The sequence below is a fragment of the Equus asinus genome, chromosome 14 (genome assembly GCF_041296235.1).
Source record: "Equus asinus isolate D_3611 breed Donkey chromosome 14, EquAss-T2T_v2, whole genome shotgun sequence".
NCBI lineage: Eukaryota > Metazoa > Chordata > Mammalia > Perissodactyla > Equidae > Equus > Equus asinus.
Genome location: NC_091803.1, coordinates 31,990,998 through 32,013,032, shown reverse-complemented (window position 1 = coordinate 32,013,032; position 22,035 = coordinate 31,990,998). Strand labels below are relative to the sequence as shown.

The 22,035-nt window shown below is 39.2% G+C and overlaps 3 protein-coding genes across 16 annotated transcripts in view; 1 reads left to right on the top strand and 2 right to left on the bottom strand.

Annotated features, from left to right (window-relative positions):
• LOC106839006 (uncharacterized) overlaps nucleotides 1-10,844 on the bottom strand; it is an 85,509-nt gene extending 74,665 nt beyond the window's left edge. For 2 of the 6 annotated variants that reach the window (XR_011494253.1, XR_006513552.2), the window contains exons 1-6: nucleotides 10,708-10,844; nucleotides 10,397-10,538; nucleotides 4,375-4,396; nucleotides 2,372-2,450; nucleotides 338-415; nucleotides 119-176 (exon numbers count right to left, since the gene is read on the bottom strand). Coding sequence is in view for 1 of the 6 variants with exons in the window: in XM_070484752.1 (XP_070340853.1) it covers nucleotides 2,399-2,450; nucleotides 2,564-2,618; nucleotides 4,375-4,396; nucleotides 10,397-10,831 (564 nt within the window). In the remaining 5 variants the exon portion in view is untranslated. Of the gene's footprint in view, nucleotides 1-118; nucleotides 177-337; nucleotides 416-2,371; nucleotides 2,451-2,563; nucleotides 2,619-4,374; nucleotides 4,397-9,310; nucleotides 9,400-10,396 lie in introns of those variants that run through there. The other 4 variants (XR_011494254.1, XM_070484752.1, XR_011494252.1 and 1 more) reach the window with 4 other exon arrangements.
• On the top strand, nucleotides 10,826-18,871 carry LOC139040202 (ERI1 exoribonuclease 2-like). 6 transcript variants are annotated; one of them, XM_070484736.1, is made up of 10 exons: nucleotides 10,896-10,955; nucleotides 11,499-11,570; nucleotides 12,201-12,268; nucleotides 12,353-12,436; nucleotides 12,953-13,080; nucleotides 13,570-13,726; nucleotides 14,609-14,709; nucleotides 14,983-15,064; nucleotides 15,668-15,756; nucleotides 15,958-18,871. In XM_070484736.1, the coding sequence occupies exons 5-10, from the start codon at nucleotides 13,057-13,059 to the stop codon at nucleotides 17,293-17,295; spliced, it is 1,791 nt and encodes a 596-aa protein (XP_070340837.1). In that variant the 5' UTR covers nucleotides 10,896-10,955; nucleotides 11,499-11,570; nucleotides 12,201-12,268; nucleotides 12,353-12,436; nucleotides 12,953-13,056; the 3' UTR covers nucleotides 17,296-18,871. The 6 variants fall into 6 exon arrangements, with proteins under 6 accessions (XP_070340839.1, XP_070340835.1, XP_070340837.1 ...); XM_070484734.1 differs by lacking the exon at nucleotides 11,499-11,570 and having other exon boundaries at nucleotides 10,890-10,955; XM_070484737.1 differs by lacking the exon at nucleotides 11,499-11,570 and having other exon boundaries at nucleotides 10,912-11,498.
• Nucleotides 17,651-22,035, bottom strand: part of LOC139040203 (acyl-coenzyme A synthetase ACSM3, mitochondrial) — a 23,714-nt gene continuing 19,329 nt past the window's right edge. For all 4 annotated transcript variants that reach the window (XM_070484740.1, XM_070484742.1, XM_070484739.1 and 1 more), the window contains 4 exons: nucleotides 21,521-21,648; nucleotides 21,311-21,410; nucleotides 18,722-18,841; nucleotides 17,651-18,330 (listed from right to left, as the gene is read on the bottom strand). In XM_070484740.1, coding sequence (XP_070340841.1) covers nucleotides 18,244-18,330; nucleotides 18,722-18,841; nucleotides 21,311-21,410; nucleotides 21,521-21,648 — 435 coding nt within the window. In that variant the 3' untranslated portion in view covers nucleotides 17,651-18,243. The remainder of the gene's footprint in view (nucleotides 18,331-18,721; nucleotides 18,842-21,310; nucleotides 21,411-21,520; nucleotides 21,649-22,035) is intronic.

Genomic DNA, 22,035 nt, shown 5'->3' with positions numbered 1-22,035 from the left:
CTGATAAATAATAATGTACACCTGAAATATCACAATGTTATAAACCATTATGACCTCAATAAAACAATTTTTTAAAGGACTGCCTATGTTCTTCTTTAGCATTTTTAATTCGGCTTACTTTGCCACTTTAATAGATCGCAATGCCTCTCAGCTGTCTTCTAGTTTCTTTTTCCTTTCTGTAAAACATAAAAAAATTTTCTTTGTGTGTGTGCACATCTTCCCAAGAATTTGGTTGCAGTGGAGAGAGGAGAAAGGAGAGAATCTGAAGCCACTTTTTACATTCCCAGTGCAAACTCATTTTTACTATATGGGGTTTTCTTCCCAACAAGCAACATACCTTCCAGATTACATTTATTAGACATCGAGGTTCTCTGCCTTGAATCCCGCACTCGTATCTCCTGACTTTAAGAAAGATCTGAGAAAAGACAGTCAAGAAGTAATGATTGTACAACAATGTGAATATACTTAACATTATTAAAATGTACATTTCAAAATGGTTCTGATGGTGAACTTTATGTTACGTGTATTTTACCACGATTAAAAATAAAATTTAAAAGGAAGTAATAATGTTTAGTTCTCTGATTTTTATAAGCTATGGGAGGAACGTTTTGTTATCTGCTCCTTCTTGATCTTAAGCTGAGCATTTTCCTTCTGTACATGGTGTTCTTCAGACTTCAATTTTGCTTTACTGACATGAAATTCATTAAGGGGGATTCGAACTTAAAGCAAAACATTCTCACTAATGACTTAGATGCCAAGTAGAAAAATTCCTAATAGAGAACATACAAATTTAATATTCTAAGACATATTTGTTTTTCATCAAAGCTGAGGTGTACAATTAAAATCTTGCAACAAATACAGGTAATTTATTTCTGAAGTGCTCATAGAAATATCACCTTTTAAGTTCTCTGTAGCTTTTTCCTTTCCTATCTGCATGTAGGATAGAAACAAAACATGTACTAGGGGCCGGCCCTGTGGCCAAGTGGTTAAGTTCACGTGCTCTGCTTTGGCGGCCCAGGGTTTCACCAGTTCAGTTCCTGGGCACAGACATGGCACCGCTCATCAGACCATGCTGAGGCAGCGTCCCACATAGCACAGCCAGATGGACCTACAACTAGAATATACAACTATGTACTGGGGGGCTTTGGGAGGAGAAGAAGAAGAAGGAAAAAAAAAGATTGGCAACAGTTGTTAGTTCAGATGCCAATCATTAAAAAAAAAAAGTACCAGATTTCAAAAGAAACACTGGACGATATGCTTAAAAGAAGAAATGCCAACAAAACATACCCTGTATCAGCCCCTGTATCATTAAAAGCAGCTGATCCAGTTTGAACCGAGGAGAAAAGTCAAACACAGAAAGAAATGAGGAATTAAGAGAATAGTCGAGTCACAAATATTTCATGGGCACTCCAACTTTCCTACTTTCAAGATAATGGGACACTTGACTGGGGGACAAGGCAAAAGCAAAGAAGGTCTAAAACCTTGAAGCCAAACAGCTCAAATGAACAGCTTTCCTCAGTGGAAGGTAAATGTCACCAGATTCACTTTGAAAATTCTGTGCTCTGCCTTAAGAGGGATAGGACTGTTCAATGCGGCTAGAAATCTCTAGTACTCTCTCCTACAATTTCCCAGCTCTGTGTTTCTTGGAGGGGAAAGAGTGCTGAATGACGTTAAAAAAAATTAATCCAGGGTTGCAAAAAAAAATTCTTCCTAAGTCCTTAAATTAAAAAAAGCATCGTGGTATTGGTACTTAAAACAGCAGTGAACAGCATGGAAGAAAGCAGGGCTGCTCAATTTACCCAATGAACAAAAAGGCTCAAAAGTCAAATTATGGTAATAACAGTAGCGAAACTCTCACTAAGTCCCAATTCTTTTTTTTTTTTTTTTTAAACTTGGGGAAATGGAGGAGTTGCTTTTTTTTTTTTTTCTTTTAAGATTGGCACCTGGGCTAACAACTGTTGCCAATCTTTTTTTTTTTTCTGCTTTATCTCCCCAAACCCCCCTGTACACAGTTGTATATCTTAGTTGCAGGTCCTTCTAGTTGTGGGATGTGGGACGCCGCCTCAACGTTGCCTGACGAGCGGTGCCATGTCCGAGCCCAGGATCCGAACCCTGGGCTGCTGCAGTGGAGCGCGCGAACTTAACCACTCAGCCATGGAGCTGGCCCCTAGGTCCCAATTCTTGATGTTCCAATCTCTCTCAGATTGCAACTTAACCCAAATATGTGGAATGATGTCATTAATGATTTTGTTAGTGCCTTCAAGTGTTTTGATGTTATTCTTCAACAAAACACATAGAGATTAGTAATATTTACTCATTACTTTTACTTCTGTTTTTAGAGTGTAATGTAGGAAAAAGAAGGGATTTTTACCTCAAATTCACATGCTTTCATCACAGATTATCTTATTTTGCCTTTTGGTTTCTTGATCACCTTTCTTTGCTTCACTGATCTATACAAACATGTAATAAAGGATTCAGAATTCAAAAATATTAATTATATTGATAGCAAAACCTATCGCCCGTGAATAAGTCCTTAAAGAAATTTTAAAAAGCAGAACCTTACATATAAGATGCTTGCTTTGAATTTAGACTGCTACATAATGTAATGAAATGGGACCCTAGGATGAAAGAGACAGAAAAATAAGTGAACTAGAACAAAGTGGAAGTACTTCAAGGTGAAGCCATGAATATAAAAAGTAAAGGATGATTACACTTTCTGTTCACAAATGGATATTTTTTGACAAGTTGTGTGAGTTTTCCTTCATGTAATTCTTAATTTTCTCAGAAATCTGATGCAAATTAACTAAAAAGAGATAAAAACCATTTCTAAGATTATTACCAAAACCGATAAAATGGAATTACCCAATGTGTCAACAGCAAAAGCACATTACTGGCACTATGAGTGTAAATAACTTTTTAGTATGACTACGATCCCTGAGAAAGCCAGTTTTCATCAGTGGCATTTTAAATGTAAGAAACAAATACGGAAATAAGGATCCTATTTCAGCGAGATTTCTATTTAATCTTTTTTCAAAGATGAGGAAATAGAACAAAATGTCTTAGCCTAACATCCCATCATTAAACAATATCCTTAGAAAATGTGAACAGTTCAACAGCCCTGTCATCACCAGAGGAGAAACAAGAGAAAAATCAAGCAACCGATGTGCTTATATTCTGTCTTCCAATTATCAAATAAAATAAACAGATCAATGCAATTGCTTTAAAAAACAAAAATCGAAAGGAAAAAGAAACAAAAATACAAAACACCTGACTTCTTCCAGGTTTTCTCCATTTCTACCTACCCTTTAAAATGACCCACAGAGGTCCTTCTAAATGTCACTTGACTGGCTACTTGAAAGCCTCCAATGCCTTTCTGCTGCCCAGCAGATTGCCTTTCATGAGAACCACAGTGGGAGGCTCTTGAGGACAAGGTCTTCGGAATCAAACACACTTGAGTACAATCTCAGCCTTACCATTAGTTGCTAGAGGACCTGGATAACTCACAATCCCTGTAAGACCAGCTTCCTCAGCCCCAAGATGAGAGTGTTACTGATCACTGTTACAGGAAAACAGTGCACATAAAACACCCAATTATAGGTGGAAAACACATGTGAAGCTCCAGAACACAGGCCACAATTCCAGACTCCTCTCAAAGGTATTTAATTCTCTTACCTGACTACAAAGTGCAAACTTATCTTCTATTTACCCAAAATGAGCGATCTGATATCCTGATCACTCTTCTCACCACCACCACTGCCTCATTCACGGCGACAAATACCAGCAGTTGAGGGCCTACTAAGTGCCAGGTAGCCACTGTGACTCTCAACAGACCGAACCACTTAATTATCACTGTCTATAAAGCCTGTACAGAATGTCTTATTCCTATTTTGCATCATGTTCATTTCCCCTCACTCTCCACTGGCATGAGTGGCTCCCTCCACTTCAGACTCATAACCCATGGTTGTGACACACACTTTGCCTGGCAATATCTGGGTTCTTCGAGGCCACAAGCTTCTTGATAGGTTTCAATGGTGTTCTATCATCTTACATTTCACCAAGAAACAGGTCATGTCAATGTCCAAACTTCAGACTCATACCATCCCTTGCTTCCTAAACATTTCTGCGCAAAACTAAATTCATCCCATTGTCCCTACTCCCGTGATCTGCTCCTCCTCCTGTTCTCTTGTCTCAATAGATGGCAACTCCCTCTACATTGTCACTTAGACTCCAACCCAGGAAGAGTATCATCTTCAAGTGTTAAATGGTCAACTGGACATCAGAAGTCACTGTATTTACTCCCAATTGTATTAAAATCCACATCAAACACCAGAACTGAGAAAATATCACAAAGAAAACTAAAGCCTAAAATCTTACCTTGATATACTCGAGGCTTTATCTAGAAGAGGAAGAAACAAAATTTAAATTTGATGTCAAAATGTATTATTAGTAAAAATGTATAGTTCCTGATAAAATATCAAAATAACAATCCAATGAAATTGTAATCATTTTGTTCAGCATAATGATTCATATTAAAAATAAAAAACTATACTTCCTCTTTAAGTATGAAACTTCACAAACCATCTCTGATAAAGAGCACAGAGGTAAATAACATATTTTTGATCAAAAGATCTGTTTACCTTCTGTTAAATGAACACCAATCATTTCATTTTCATGATGAATGTGGCAGGCATTTTTATAAATACACTAGCGAATCATTTACCTGATTTTTTTTGTCAACCCCAATATCCACAGTGAAGTCTAGAACCTGGGATTGTTTTAAAAGCCTCCAAAAAAATTTTAAAAAGAAAAGAGAAGGCAAAATCTTTGTACTACGATGTGCCTCTCTCAAGCAATAGAAAGCTTTTCTGAAATCTCACACAGAGTCGGCTGGCTGCTAAATTGATAAACAATTACAACATATCAGGTCCTGTGATTTTCCCAGACCTCTAAAAACAGAGGGTCATCAAATGAGAAAGACAGTGGGAAGTGGCTAAAGAAAAGCACAAGCAACAACAGAAATGACATCTAACATTTTCAAGAAAGGGTAAAAAGTGCTTCCCAGACCCCAGTCATCCCCTGTGGAATTACAGCTCAATAAAATCCAGGCAGGAAGAACCCCATTTTAATACTACAGAAAGACATATTTTCTTGACCCGTAAATCATATTTCCCCATTCAAGAGTTTTAAATGATGATGAGATGCTTAAGCCAGCCCAAAAAAACTTGCCAAGATACTGGAATATTCTTACAGTATCAGAAGCCAGTCATAATAATGTTGTTATAGGAAAATGCATCCACGTAGGGCAAACAGAAAATCACGAAGATTCCTTTAACTTCACACGATTCTCAGGGAACAGTGAGCTTCCCTGTCACTTGTCACCCAACCCCAAAGGCAGGGGCATGCAGGATGAGGGACGGGCTTACAAAATACTTAATATTTATGTTTTCTTTTTAAAGGTCAAGGTTTATAAATTGTAGTTTTCTCATTGAGAATATATTGTTGTCTTACTTACTGGCTTCTTTTTAGAGTATTTTACAAAGTTAACTTCCATTTCAAACATTAATTTGTGTACAAGTTAGTGATCTAAAGGAAACAACCAAAAGAGATGGCCTCCTGGATTCTGGTCTAGCTTGTAAGGAGCTTGGAAGTTGTCACTCTTGTCCACTTAACAAGAAAAAAGCTGAACAAACTGAAAAGCAAAAATTCTTCCTAGATCTACCAGAGAACTGATATCACAGGGCCAAGTGTTGCCTGTAGAATTAGAGAACGAGACCTGCAGATAAAGACAATCACCACTTACTGGAGCAGAAGCCCAAGGTCAGAAATCTCCATAGGAATCAGAACATCATAGTAGGAAAACTTATGCTGTAATTGATGAAGTCCTGGACACTCAGCTTGGACAAGCATGAGATTTAAAAATGCCAGGGTGCCCCAACCTCGAGGAGCTGCCATACTTGTGTGAATTTTATCTTCAGGAATCCTAACAGGTTCTCACAGTAAATACTGGAGAAAAATCTCCTCATGCTATCGAGGGAGAGGAGAAAAACAGCCACTTAGAAATAAACTCATAGTATTCGGTTCCTCTTAAAAAGACCTGCCCTCAAGAGAAACTGTTTTAGCAGAGCCTAAGTCGTGTTCTTCCAAAGACTAAGTGACCTTGGTTAAGGGAAATTACCCAGCTCCAGAGCTCTCTCTTCTTCCTGTCTCACCTAAGAGTAAACTCAGCCTAACCTCTAGCCAGACAAATATAAATCCTCACACTAAAGACCTGTTTACCTCAGTTGTTCCCTTAAATGAGGACACAACATCCAGCTTTCAACAAAACCTTACAAGGCAGACTAAAAGCAAAAACTACACAGTTTGAATATAGAGGGCAAGCATTAGAATAAAACTCAGTATGGCAGAGATGATGGAATTTTCAGGCTAAGAACTGAAAACTATGATGATTAATATGCTAATGGCTCTAGCAAAAAAAGTGGACAACACGCAAGAAGAAAAGGTGAATGTAAGCAGAGAGATGAAAATTTCCCCCGAACTGCATACTTCAGCAATTCACATGGCTGGCTATGGGTTACTTCACAGTTTTCAGCCAATAAAATGGTAGATAAGCAGACTTTCGGCAAACATAAATCAGGGCATAACAAATTATGACTATTGAGAACAGCAACAAAACAAGGCAAATTACTACAATATTCTAGTTTCTGATTATTTTAGCACATACTGAAATATAAGCTTCTAATTAATTGGAAATGAAGGTCTTAAACAACATCATGTGCTATGACATTATTAATGGAATATTTAATAAACATTGATACAGAACCTTAATTACAGATACCTGTTTATGTGCTAGGGATAGTAGGATGAAGAAAACATGATTCATGCTCTCAAGGAGCCATCCTGGTAGGGGGAAAAATGCAGAAACAAGTAATTACAATGCAAAGAGGCTAACTGCCTTGGGGGTTAGAGTTTCAGGGATAGCTTCACTGGGATGAAAATACTGGGGCTGAGCCTTGAAAATAATGAGTCAGCCAGGTAGGAGGGAACACTGTATCTACACGCGGAGTTTGGTTTGGCTGGAGCCAAGACTGCATGTTGCAGAGCAGCGGAGACAGGAGAGGAGCGGGCAGTGGGAGCCAGATCACACAAGATCAATGTGGTCAAAGGTAAGGAGTCAGACTTCATCACGGAGGCATCAAGAAGTTCCCTGAAGCTCCTTACTCCTTAAAATAGCTTTGCATTTGTATCTGGTTATTCAAGCAATTCATGCTTGTTAAAAGAGTGAGATAACAGAGAAAGGTAACATAGATAAAAGACAGTTAACAGATAAATTAAAATAAAAGTCACCTGGACTTGTACAACTCGGAGATAATTACCACTGTCATTTTGGTCTGGGAGGCAGCAGAGTATAGTGGTTAGGAGCTCAAGCCCTGGAGTCACACTACCCGAGTTCAAATACCAAGCTCTACTGTCTGGGACATGTGCCTGAACCTAAGAGTCGGTTTCTTCATCTACAGAGTAATTATAATTGTACCTCATGAGATCACTGGGAAGACCGATAAGGCAGTGCAAGCGCAGTGTACTGAGGCTAGTACCTGACATATCATAAGTACTTAATAAACATCAGATATTATTACTATTATTTTTTCCCTGTGACTTTTTAAAGTTAATGTTGAGCACTTATAATCAGCCGCTTACAGTTCTGAGCACTTTACATCTATTAAACCATTTAATTCTTACAAGTCGTCTTACGTGGATACTACTATTATCCCCATTTTACAGATAAAGAAATGGAGGAACAGATAAACGGTAGAACCAAGACTGGAATGCAGGCTCCAAAGCCAAAACTCTCTTCATCTCTATATTATACCACCCCCAAGGGATTATAGTATACATTCTGTTTTGTAACCAACTCCTCCCACCAAAAAAATTAAATCTACAGATCTTTCCACATCAGTGAAATATAACGTCAATTTTAATAACAGTCCAGTCTCTAAATTTACCTAAAAACTTATTATTTATCTGAAAGAAACTCCTGTGTGGACATCCTTGTACACTTGTCTATTTTCTGAGGATAAATTCCTGGTCAAATAAACACATATATTTTACATTCTGACAATATTGCTAACTCCTGAAAGAATGTACCAATTTATACCTACCAACCAAAAATATATGAGATTGATGAGTTGGGACTGAGTCAGGTAGGGGTCCATAGGGTCGTGAGTAATCAAAGTTGCTGAGCACGGGACATCAGAGCCTGAGTAGGGTGAGGAGGTCGTCCTAAAGGGGAGACAGCGCAGGACTAGGGGTAGAAACCCAGGACATACATGTAGGAGGGTGGCCTGGTGTGAGGTGTCAAACCCTGAGAGGTATGAGGAGGGCATCCATGCTGTGGGATGGAGAGAGCAGTGGAGCCTCCCCTCAGATGTCAGAAACTTTAAGGTAAAAGACGGCGTCATGCTGAGGGACAATGGGACCCCTTCACAGAATTCAGAGCTCAAACAGGGTCAAGATGTCCATATGAGAAGGAAAAGGGCATTCACACAGGAGGGTGACCTGGTACAAGGCCAGAGTGACAGAGCCCAAGAAGGGTGAGGAGTATGTGGCAGCAATGGGAGACTGATCAAATATACTGAAGATAATGGGAGTCAGATTTCTCACTGTTAGAGATATACCCATATACACACATATTCCCTAGCTTTATTGGAGGAGTACTGACATCCCAATAGCAATAAGCACATCTAGCACCCAGACCTTGCATTTCTAAATGTCATTCTCCACTAAAAAGAACCAAATATCTAAGGAGAAATGCCTGATTCCAGGGCTGGGGCAGGGAAAGCACAGATGAGCTTGGAACAACATCCTTTTGCCCCAGAAAAGTAAGGAAATGCACAAAGAAAGATGAGGTCATGTCCAAAGGACATAGAAGCTAGTTTCATGGCCAAATCTGGGATATTTTCGGTATCAAAATAAATACAGTAATGGATTATAAACCATTGAATAAAATAAGTAACCATGAGTTCATATTGATAAAAAAAAAAAAAGAATTGCAAGTTTAATGAGGAAGCATCTCCCTACAAAATTACAGAGAAAAAACAGTAAGTTTAGAGAAGCTTAGCACACACTATGTTAACCAAGTAATCAAGGTTAGTATCACAAGTAATATCATGTATGATTACTGGTATGATATTACATGATATCCAAATCAGAATCATGTACAACCTGATAAAATACAAGAGAACAGAGCATCACTTCTGCAATATTCCTGCCAAAGATGTTAACCTGCATCTAATCGATGGGGAAACATACAAACCTAACTTGAGGGACATTCTACAAAATCACTGGTCCAGGATTCTTCAAAAGTAGTAAGGTCATGAGCAGCAAGGAAGACTCAGGAATTGTCTGGATGGAAGGAGACATGACAACCATTTGTACCACATTCTAGGCAGGATGTTATTGCTTAAAAAGGACTTTACTAGAAGTGGAGAAACTCCAATGAGGCCTAAGGATTAGATGGTAGCAATGAATCAGTTCTTTCCTGATTTTGGTGGTTACAGAGGATTGTTTGTAGGAAATATACATTAAAACGGGGGAGGGGAGATGGAGCATTGTGTTAGCAACTTCTTTCAAATGTTGGCTGGGGGAGTTTTGGGTACGGTTCTTGCAACTTTTCTCTAAGTCTGAGATTATTTCAAAATTAGAAAGTGATGAGACTGTCGATTTCCTTACACTTCTTACCACATTAACCTTTAAAATATTGCTTTGCCAATCTGATAGGAAAGAAAAAAAAAAGGTGGAATCCCCCTTCAATAAAATCTGTTTCCGAGCACTAACTCCCGTCCGGCATCCTGGATGACACATCGTATCTTTTGTTGATCTTCTGTCTCTCACCACTGGAACCTAAGCAGTGGTCTTCCACTCCCTGCTGCAGCCCAGGGGCTCAGGGCGGCGCCCAGCACCCGGCCCACAAGACACAGGTGACGACTGACGGATGAACGACCCATGCTCAGCTCTCAGCAAATGGCAGGGACGACCAGCAGCCTCACGACTCCCCTTTGGAACGTAAACTGCACGAGGGCAGGGAATCGTGCTTCCGTGCGCCGGGATGTCCCCGGCACCTAGAACAACCCTGGCACACGGACCATCTGAATCAACGTCTGCCGAGTGAACATCCGTCCTGTGCGCCAGGTCTACACAGGTCTAACCCGCCAGTATCTCCCCGGAGGTGGGAGGCGTTGCCCCATCACTCCCATTTTACAGCTGGGAGAGCCGCTTCCCAGAGGCCGGAGGGCGGGGCGCCTGAGCAGCGTCCAGCGCGGACCGGGCGCTGCCGGCCGCTGGGCCGAGGGGCTGGGAGCTCCGAACCGCCTCGGGCCGCCCCCTCAGTCCCACCGCTCACCTTGGCTCCGGGCCGCCTCTCCTCAGGTTCCGAGCGGGCTCTCCGCGCCTCGGCCGCCCCGACGTGCTTGCCGCGGGCGCGCCTCCTCTTCCGGCCCTTCTGGAGGAGCGCCCCGGTCCTTCCCCTCTCGGGCTCCATGAGGCTGCGCAGAAAGACGGGCGGGAGCTGAGGAAACCCCGACGCCCGGCTTCCCGAGCGGGGGGCAGCAGGGCGTCCACGGCTACCGCCTCCCTCGGACCCTCCCCACTTCCGTTCACACAGCGCTCCCCGCCGCGGAGCGAACCGCGCCGCCCCAGGCCCAACGGTTTTACCGTCCGCGCCGGAGGCAGGATTCCAGACGGTTCCCCAAGGGCGCAAACGCGCCTCCTCCCCTGGGAAAAGACTGAAGGGGGCGCTGCCCAGCGGCTCCCTCCCTCCCGAAAACACGCCCCACATGCTGCAGTCCGACCCTCCTCCGCGCGCGGCGTTTGAACGGGCCGGAAGTGGATTCGAGCGACTTCCGGCAGTTGGGCTGTGAAGCGAAAGGGGTGTCGTGAATGGCGACCAAGAGGCTGGCCCGGTACGCGAGGGAGTTCGGGGGACGGGCGGGGCGGGGTCGCTCCGAGTCTCGCGGTGGCGTCCGCCGCAGGCTGGGCAGGGGCTCGCGGCGTCAGCCTCCGTTCTCTGCAGCCCCGGCGTCTCCGACCCGCGCTCTCACGCCCCGGCTGAAAGGTGTCGGCCTGGAGCCTCAGGCCGCCCTGTGCGCGAGGTTGGAAGGACCAGGGTTCTTGACTGTGTGGCCTGGAGCCCGTGTCGGCGCGTTCTAGGCCTCGGGAAACGACTGGACGTGACAGCGCCTTGTAGACCGGTCGCAGGTCTCAGGCAGCCCCCAGCGCACCCTTGAAGCCGTTCACCCCACCACGTCCTAGTGAGCCGTGTAACTCGTAATGTGGATCGTTGTGGCCTTGTGCCTGATGCCTGGAAACGCTGTGCACATTTCCGATTTCTGAAATTGGTGTAATGGAGAAAAGTGTCGGTTCGGAGTTGGATGACCCCGGTTCACGTACCAAATATGTGTTCTTTGGCAAATAACCGAAATTGTTTTCTCATCCATTACATATAGGTAGCAAAAGTGACTACTTTGTACAGTTGTTGAGGATTAAGTGAGGTCGCCATCTTCAGTGCCTGCTATGTAGTAAGCAGTGAATAAATGTTACCTATTATTCCCAACTCCCCATCACACCTCATAAACAAAAAACTAGAACAGGAGGCACCTGCCTTGTGAAACTAGCTACTCATCAAGGTGGTCTTGCCATGCTTAAGACCTCAGGAAACTCATCCCTTTCTGTGGACTCAGGGTCTTTGGGGATCCTTTATCATATACTACCTTCCAGTAGTTTACCATGGATGTCTAGGGTTTTTTCTCAGATATTTTAAGCTCCTAGAAGACTGGACCTGCCCTGTCTCCTCAGAACTGGGCTGTATACACAGCAAGGGCTTGAACAATGCAGAGGCAAAAATAAACTTTTCTATGTATCTTTACCTCTACAATCGTTTCTTTGGTATTACTGTAAAATAAGGGGCGCAGAAAGAATTAGTCTAAGTTTGCAACATGTACTTTGAGGCTCATGCAGATAAAAATGACTACTAAAATCAAGAGAGGGTGGCACTACAAAAGTCAAGGTCTTTTGCCCTTAAAGTCTAGTTCAGTTTCCTCTCAATCACAATACATTAATAATGAGGGTTATACCATTAGTTTGTTAGCCTATTCAAACAGGAGTGTGAATGGGTTTGTTGAACATACTGGGTTGTTTTACATTTTTAGGCAGCTTGGATTAATTAGGAGAAAGTCAATTGTACCAGCAAATGGAAATCTAGGAAGCAGCAAATCCAGTAAGTAGTGTGCTTAGTTTCTTTACATGTTGTAGCTGCACTTTTCACACTGGTAAAGCATAACAATATCCTGACCTTTTGCAGAACAGTTGTTTGACTACTTAATTGTCATTGATTTTGAGTCGACATGCTGGAATGATGGGAAACACCACCAGAGCCAGGAAATAAGTAAGTCTGGACTGCTGATGGCCAGGACTAGCACTTGATGAGTAACTTGAAGATTTATAGATAGAAATGAGTCAACGGTTAGTTTAAGAAAACAAAATGGTCTATGAATTGGTAGTTCACTATAAAATGTGATTTGACACAAAAAAGAAGAAAAACCTGAATACCTACATGTGTCATCATATAAAATAATTGTTTTAGGGTTACATCTCAATTGCACAGAACCTCAAAAAAAATACCTTTGCAAAAACAAGTACATTTCAACTTCCTTATGGTCTTCATACTTTTTTTTTTGTGGAAATACATTCAAGAGTTTTAAGTAGATATAACTTTCATATTTTTAGTTATTCTTTGGCATAACGTAATTGTTAGATCACACTGCTTTGGTCATTTTAATATGCTTTTACTGAAACAATTGTTCAATAATGCTATATGAGGGTAATCTATGTTTAATTTAGAGTGATTACAGCATTAATTTAACAATTATATATTCACGTATCAATTGATTCTTTCATGTAGTTGAATTTCCAGCAGTATTGCTGAACACATCCACTGGAGAGATTGAATCTGAGTTCCACGCTTATGTTCAGCCTCAAGAACATCCAATTCTTTCTGAATTTTGCATGGAACTGACAGGCATAAAGCAGGTATGCCCTCCTCTTTTCACCACCTCTCTTATGCCCTCAACAAACAAGCAGGTATGATGCAAATACTAAAATTCAGAAATCAGTTTCAAAAAGACTGTAAAAGCTATATACCATTGGAATTTCATTTATTCAGTGTTAAGAGAAATAATGTCCCCTCCAGAAGTCCATTGGAATTCTTTACAAATAAGGAAGAACAGTGTTGTAAAAATGAATATCAAATTTATTTTGTGGAAATCAAATGACATCAAGTTTCTTTCAGTATGGATTTAATTATTATATTTCTGTGTGATTTTAGATTGCTCAACCTAATTTTTCTTACCTTGCAGAGTTTGAATCATTATATTGTCTCTTAGGTGTTTTAACATCTTTTCACTAGATAAAATTTTGTCAGAACCTCTTCTTCTTGTTATATCCCTTCACAGTATTTAATTATGTGCTCAATAATTATGGAATTCAGTTGTTGAATTCAGATTTTGTGACTCTCTTTAGGCTCAAGTTGATGAAGGAGTCCCTCTGAAGATTTGCTTATCTCAGTTCTGTAAATGGATTCAGAAGATTCAGCAACAGAAGAAAATTACTTTTGCTTCCGGGGTTGCAGATCTTTCTACTTCCGAAGTAAAATTATGTGCATTTGTTACTTGGTCAGGTAAAAAATAAATTATATCTATCAATTATAAGTGAGTAGTGTTACCAGTATATAATTCTTTATCTCTAGTAAGAATTATACTTGTTAACCTCCTGGGCCAGGAAAAGAAATCCAAATGCCTAGCAGATGTTAAACAAGAATAGTAAATTTAATCATATTTTTAAAATTACCATTCTGGGATACCTTAAAATTTTAAGCCTTAATCTTAAGAATCTTTCTAGATTGTTCCTCTCTGTTCTGAGTCCAGGTAAAGACGATTATCTAGTGAAAACTCTTATCATGCTATTTTCCCAACCTTGAATAAAAAGAGTTCTCATTCAACTCACATCCTTTGCTTTTATACTTTCACACCTACTAATATAAATATCAAGGGAAAAATGAGCCATTTAAGGTAGATCTTTTATATGCCCATGATATAGCATTGTCATCAATAGTCATTGATAGCAGTGCTGTGCCATTGATAGCATAGCACTGATAGTCATATTTGGTTTCAGGCTGCTATAAGATATTTGGTTTAATTACATTAATATTTTCTTAGAATGTCGAAAGCAAATAACCTTCTCCCTATACCTTTGTAATTTGACACCTTACTCTTCTTTCTGAAATATTCAGTGTGTTTTATTGGGTATTTAAGAAACTTTGAAACTCTGTTACCAACCTAATTTCTTAATAGAAAGTTATGTAAAGTGAGTAATTATTAGATATTAGCAGAGAAATTAAATCTTACTACTTTATATTATTATAGCATAATAATATGCTATTATTTTAAATCTTACTATTTTACTTTCTATCATCTTTTAGCATTTATTTATAAATGACAATAGCATAAGTAAACTCTGCTGGCATCATTGACTTTGTTCTATTTTAATATATTTTATGCAGACTGGGACTTGGGAGTTTGCCTGGAGTATGAGTGTAAAAGAAAACAACTGTTAAAACCTGTGTTCTTGAATTCTTGGATTGATCTCAGAGTAACTTACAAGGTAAGGGTCAAAGATGGGGACGTGTTCACTTTCCTTCTCTTGAAAAATGACTAAACTTTATCCCACACATGGGTATGGGTTTCTACAAATAAAGTCTTTTCTTTTGAAATGTTCACATAGATACATTTCTTAAAGTATGTAAAAACAACACAACAAAAACAACCACATTCCAAATCTAATAGAATGAAAAATTATGAAAGGTAAGTGGGTAATACAAAGGCTTTCGAATAGTAATCCTTTTTTTTTTAGATATGTCTTCTTTTATTTGATTAGATTTTCTATAAGAGAAAACCAAAAGGACTAAGTGGTGCCCTGCAGGAAGTGGGAATAGAATTCTTGGGACGAGAACATTCTGGTTAGTATAAATTGAAAATCATTGTATTATGTAAGTTATTTTAGTTTTGTAAAGTCTTTCAAATGAATCTTACTTTTTTATGATGTCATGAATAAGGAATATCCTTCAGCCTAAAAAAAAACTCCTGATCTATGCAATTCGAATTGTTTCTAAGACTTTCAAATGGACTTTCATAAAGTATTGTAAAGACAAGACTGCCATCTAGTGGCTTTTTAGTTGCTAAAAAGAATGAAAAGAATTAGCCAAATCAAATGAAGATTAAATAAATGCCCAAATAACACAGTGGACTAGTGAAAAAACTAAACAAGACTATTAGATTACGCTTGAAATGTGATCCCTACCGAATGTTGCTCACATTTTGTGAACTGTCTAAGAAATGTTCACTTCCTCCTCTGTAAATGTGGGAGATCTTGTCTTTCATTGGGAAGGCTGCTGCAGCTTTCCACAAGACCAATTTGTCATGATTAAAATTAATAGAGGATCATAAAACTGACAGTATATTCCAGTTTCTATTTAAGTGGCGGTTTTTGGTTTTGGAGGTTTTTGTGCTATATATCTTTACACTGGTACCACTAAATTCATGTTTGGTATCTATTTCCTCAGGGTTGGATGATTCTCGGAATACTGCCCTTCTTGCTTGGAAAATGATCAGGGATGGTTGCTTCATGAAAATTACAAGGCCCTTGAAGAAGGTTAGTGGTGTCTTGCCTCTTTATTCTGTCATCTCAAACTCCAGAAGTAATCATAGGCTCATTGATATGTAGATGTCATGTGTGCAATCATTCATAAATCAATTAATGAAGATATTTTTCTTGTCATATCATATAACGTATATTAAAAAAATTACAAATACACAGTTTCTAAAGCTGTTGAATTTGTCTGTGGAATCATAGGTCCCCACTAAGAAGAATCCCAACATTTTGGCCAGAAATTTGAATACAAATCAAGTTGAAGAAACATCAGCCTGCAACAGTAACACTCAGGGTCCCAGCATATTTGATAGCGAGCCTAAAAATGCAATAAATCCTCATGAAAAAGTTAAAGTGACATCAGTTGGTGTGAATCCTCCTATAATGGTACAGCAAGATCAGTTACAACTAAAGAACGACATAAAAGTGGATCTTCACAATGTCAAAAGCTGTTTCTCTCTTTTCAATACTAAGTCCTCCACATCTCTGGGGCAGTTGCAGTCTCCCAGTTTGGATACACCTATGCAGAAGCAAATAAAAAATGAACGTCTTGCATTTAATACCAAATCTAAGTCTTCAGCAATTGGTTCAGAATTGGTACGTGTTTCAACTACCCTTTCATCTGTTAATCATGTTTCTGATACAGAAATGAGTTCTGCTTTTCACTGTTTACCTATGTTGGCTGATTGGGAGGATATAGCTTTACTGCCAGCTTCTCAGCCTGAGCAAAGTGTAGATTTTATGCCTGCCATTAGTGACTCAAACTTAGATACTTCATTTAATTCTGGAGAAAGATTAATGGTTTTAAAAGAGTCTGAAATGCTGAGTCATGAAAACTTGGGAGGCACAGAAGAAACTCCTCAAAAATCTGAAACCTCTAAGTCTATTGTGTATAAGAGTCCACACACTACTATTTATGATGTAAAAGAACCCAAAAATCCAGGTTCAGATGTTTCTGACTTTAAATTACCTGAATGCAAATCAAGTAGCTTCAACAGCGTTAATGCCAGTATGTCTCATCTTTCAGTTTTGGGGAAACATCCTCTTCTTTTAGGTGGTACTGAAAGGAGTCCATCCGTTCCCTCAGCTTTCCCACCAGCCAAAAAACAGACCTTCACTAGTCATGAAGAAAAGCCCACATCATCTCTTGGCTCCCCAGGGAGAAGGTCTTCCCAGAAGGTTCTCCCCTCTGTCTTAACTTCTACAGTTAACCTACGAGAGCCTTGGAAGAGTGGGAGGATGACACCTCCTTTATGCAAGTGTGGCCGAAGATGTAAGAGACTTGTTGTTTCTAATAATGGACCAAACCATGGAAAAGTCTTCTACTGTTGCCCTATTGGGAAATACCAAGAAAACAGAAAATGCTGTGGTTATTTCAAATGGGAACAAACACTTCAAAAGGAAAGAGCCAATAGCATAGTTCAACCTCATTCCCCAGGGGGACTCGCGTTTAGTTCTCCAGAAATAAGCCCTATTTGTGACAGAAATGTAAATTTTTCTACTGAAAATTCATTAAGACTCAGACCTTCAATGAGGAATTGATAAACTTTTTTACATCTAAACTATATTTTTACTTTAATGTGACTTTTAGTGCAGTAAAGAGAAAAAAGTGTATAGGGCTACAAGTTAGGAGGATTTATCATACATAGTCTGTAGGTGACACTGAGGCTACTAAACACATAGACTGAAAACAGAGGAAAAACAAATTTCACAGGCTTCTAATTTCATTCACCAGTTATCTAACATCTGTCTTCTGTTCATGTATCTTTCTTGATTGTTCCTTGAATTCCCAAACATCATGAGTATTCTAATAATGTCTTACCCTATTTAATTTATATTTCATATATTACCATTTGCCAAATTTATCATACTTTTTTGAAGAACCACAAATGAAGTATTCTGTAAACTATATTTATTAAATTAAATATAATAAGCAACAATAGCATATCCTTTTTTTACTATTAGATCTTGAAACAAATTTTAAACTCTTTATTTGAATAAAAATGTGACTAATAAAAATCCCTAGCCTATTTTCAACTAGATACTTGTACTTTGAGAATTGTGATAATCTTCTGATATGGTTTATTTTTCTGAACTTTTATGAGTTGTTAGTTTTATTTCAGTGCTTGAAGATTGGTTCTGATTTGTATATCAACATATCAGAAGAATTATTCAACTCATTTGAAAATCAACAGATTTGGTTCAGAAATTGCTTCTATACTGTATACTTAAAAATTCCTCAGCAGTCGATGGTATTCTTTTTATGTTACCAAATTATAAGAACATTGACACTAAAGCAGAGAAATTGACTGAATATTTTATTTCAAAATTCAGCTTCTGATGTTATAACCATAAGATATTTTAAATCCATAGTTTATAAGCATATTATCACATTTTTCATCACCTTTCCATAATCTTGTGGTTTCTACAGAGTCTTTGTTTTATAAATACCATGGAATCTATAATACTGTGGAAATTAATGGAATGGATTTAAATTGTTTCCCATTCTTGCTTTCTCAGTTCATTTCTTTTTATCTTCCCACTGATAGTCTTTGGCAGCTCTTGAATAAATTCTACCTGTTGGAATCAAGGAAAGAAAATTAGCCCAAAAGTTTTCATCTTTAGATAAAGTCAATTATATAGCAGTTCTATTATGAACTCTCGATTAAAGATTAGGACACCCATTGGAGTGGATTTTTTAGTAACAACCAAAAAGGGAGAAGGGTATTGTTGAGGAGATTTTTCTTGATATTTAGTATTTACAATGAGTCTGGTGAGCCAATGACCCAACAAATTAGGTTCAGAGTTTCATTTTAATCACAAAGATTCTGATTCTTATCCATGTCCTTAGTTCATTTGGAACATTTGGTGTAGCACGTTTGAGAGGAATGTTCATTAAAATGGAAAAAATAATGAGCTGAAATTTTCAGAACGCTAAGGAAATACTCATCAGAATTAGAATACCCACCTTTCTGGGATATTTGTAAGGTGCTGTAGTTTTTTTTACATGCTCCTGAATCTCCTTTTTCAGTTGTTCTTGATCATGTGACTTATAATCAGGACTCAGAACAATAAAAGCCTTTACTACCTAAAATAAATATTTGAAACACCAGAAAAATGAGTTGTGTATTTTTATGTTTTAGTATGTCTTGTTTACTTTCTCTAACTGGGAACCTAAGTGCCTGGTAGGGTGTCCCAGAAGGTTTATTAGGGTTTGATCCCAGCTCTCTGCTCTTAAGCCATCCAGTTGACTCACATACCTCTTGTTCTTTATCTAATAGAAGAGAGCTTCTGACCCTTGAATCTTCTCATCTAACTACATCTTGAACTCCACTTTCTGGCCTGTTTTTGATTATCTCTCTTCTTGACTTCTTGCTTTATCTTTTATCTCCTTCAAAAGTTTCCTTTTGGAAACTTGGCAACGCACTAAACACAGTCTCTTGTGTAACAACCCAGCTTGATCTAGCCTAGCTTGTAGGTCCCGCCCTCAGCGTGACCCTTATAAGCAGTATTCACACTAGGTTGCTATATCCTTGTTAACAGGAACAGTTCATTAAGATTGTGCACTCCATTCCAAAGACACTTCTGTTGATGCGAGGCTGTGAAGATTCCAACAGCCACTTTCCTGTTGCTGTGACCCACTTACCTGGCCCTGCGGAACAAGAGCAGAAGTGGTGGTGGCCCCTTTTCTCTAACTGGCAGAAGAGAGTCACTTTATCACTATGTTCACAAATCCTGTTCCCCAAAGTTCACTCTTCCTTGAAATGTCTTGGAAAATCCTGCCCAGAGGTTTTGGACTTCTAATGGAGAAGACAGAAGGACATCCCTCATGTGTATCCCCCTTCAGGAGTAGATTGGGATTCTGAATGTTCTCTCCTGGGGCACTGCCAACACTGCCATTCACTGCCTTTTCTAAGGCAGGACTCTAGGTGAGTCAACTAGTTTCTACCACCAAATCCAGATTACCAGCCCAGGGTTTGCCATGGAATGATGTTTCCTTGTGGGCACAGCTCCAGGAGAGGCTCCTGCAACTTTTACAATGAAATACCCTGCACTTAAAAGGCTGAGATCTTGAATTCATGGATTCATGTATCCAGCTTGGAGATAAGCTAGCAACATTACCTATCCATCTTGGTCTGGGAGTAAATATTTGATTGAAAATGAACTGTTTGAAAGAATAAATCACTCAGGACAACCAGTTAGTGAGAAATGAAGACTTGCAGTGATAAGTTTTTCACATATTGATCATTGTTTACCAGTAAGAAGTTTTACATTTTATGAGCAATTCATTTTTCTCTTCACCAAAACCCCTTGAACAGTTCTAATTTACATGTGCCATGGGGCAGTTGCACAACCTTGTGTGTGTGTGTGGTATGTAATTTTAGTGCTATCCATTTTTTGACATTTCATAACATTATATGTATTTTTGCCAGCTCTGCTGCTTTATCAACATTTTTATGAATCTTTAAAAAATTTATCCTTGCTATAAGTGAATCATTCAGAGGCAACTTATTTTAATAGCTAATGTTTGTAATTACTGGTTTGCATATTGATGATTTCTACACCTTGGATAAAGTCTACTTTATCATTGTAAAAGTCTTTATAAACCATTACAGAAAATGACAAGTTAACAAGGAACAGCCTAACGTAGTTAAGAGCATGAACTCTGAAGTCAGTCAATCTGGGTTCGAGTCATACTTTTTTGTGTAATCTTGAGTAAGTTAGGACACCTCTCTGTGCCTCAGTTTCCTTCTTTTAAAAAGAAGTTGTGAGGATGAAATAGGTTAACATAGATAGAGGGCTTACACCAACACCTGGAACACACTAAATCATCAAAAACATTAGGTATTATTGTAGAAGTAGTAGCACAAGATTTTTTTAACCTAAAATCCATAAGCGTGCTTCTGAGTTTCTCTGAAATTCTATGCAAAATTTTGCATTTTTATGAGAAGAGTCTGTGGTTGTGCTATTCAATATGGTAGCCACAAGCCACATGTGGCTCTTTAAATTTAAATTAATTAAAATAGAATAAAATTGCCTCAGCTGCACTAGCCACATCCCAAGTGCTTGATAGCCATTGTGGCTATTATATTGGATGGTGCCAATACAGAACATTTCCTTCATTGCGTAAGTCCAGTAGTGCCTTATGGCCTTCAAATTCCTAAGAGCTGTGTGATCCAAAAAATTTAGGCGCCCAGTGACCTAGACAAATATTTCTCACTCTTTATTTCACATTCCAGTGTTAAAATAGTATTTAGTGGCCGGCTCGGTGGCACAGCGGTTAAGTGTGCATGTTCCGCTTGGGCAGCCCAGGGTTCGCCAGTTCGGATCCCGGGTGCAGACATGGCACCACTTGGTAAGCCATGCTGTGGTAGGTGTTCCACATGTAAAGTGGAGGAAGACGGGCATGGATGTTAGCTCAGGGCCAGTCTTCCTCAGCAAAAAGAGGAGGATTGGCAGCAGATGTTAGTTCAGGGCTAATCTTCCTCAAAAAAAAAAAAAAGTATGCGTTAGATGGCCAACACATTATAAAGTGGAGATTAATCCATTCTTTTACCTCTCCTCTGATGGGGTCTGGGCTGCTGACAACAGCTGACTCTGCTACCGCAGGATGCTCAATCAGGGCACTTTCTACCTCAAAAGGTCCAATTCGGTAGCTGGGAAACAAAAGATATGGCAGGAATTTATAAAGGTGAGCAGCAGGTTCACTCCAGGACACCGATGATCAGTTAACACAGACATATGCACAGAGGAAAAAGAAAATTACCCAGAGGATAATATGATATCATCCGATCTTGCAACAAACCAGAAATATCCATCTTCATCCATATAGCCTCTGTCCCCAGTGATATAGAAGTTGCCTCGTAGAGTTGAAGCTGTTTTTGTAGGATTATCCTGTGAAACAAATAGCATTTTGTTAATATTATTGTGAATGCAACTCTTCTCTTCTGTTGGATTTTTAAATGTTGAAGGAAAAAGAAAAGTTTGGTTCCTTAGAGAAGCCTTAGAATGAAGAGGAGCCAGTGCATGAAATGAGGATGAAGTTCCAGCATTGAGCCAGCCCCATCTAAGAAAGGTAAACTACAATTCCAGAGACTAGGCATGCTTCCATCCTGAGAATTTTCTTAGATGGATCACAAAATAAATATCGCAGGAGCTCACAGCTCAGAGGAGTAGGCTAAATAAGTCTTTTGCTAATTGGTTAATATCTAACACTGGTAGGGAAAGAGAGAAAATACTCAGAGTTAAAAGAAAGCACCAACACCTAATCATTCAAAGAAC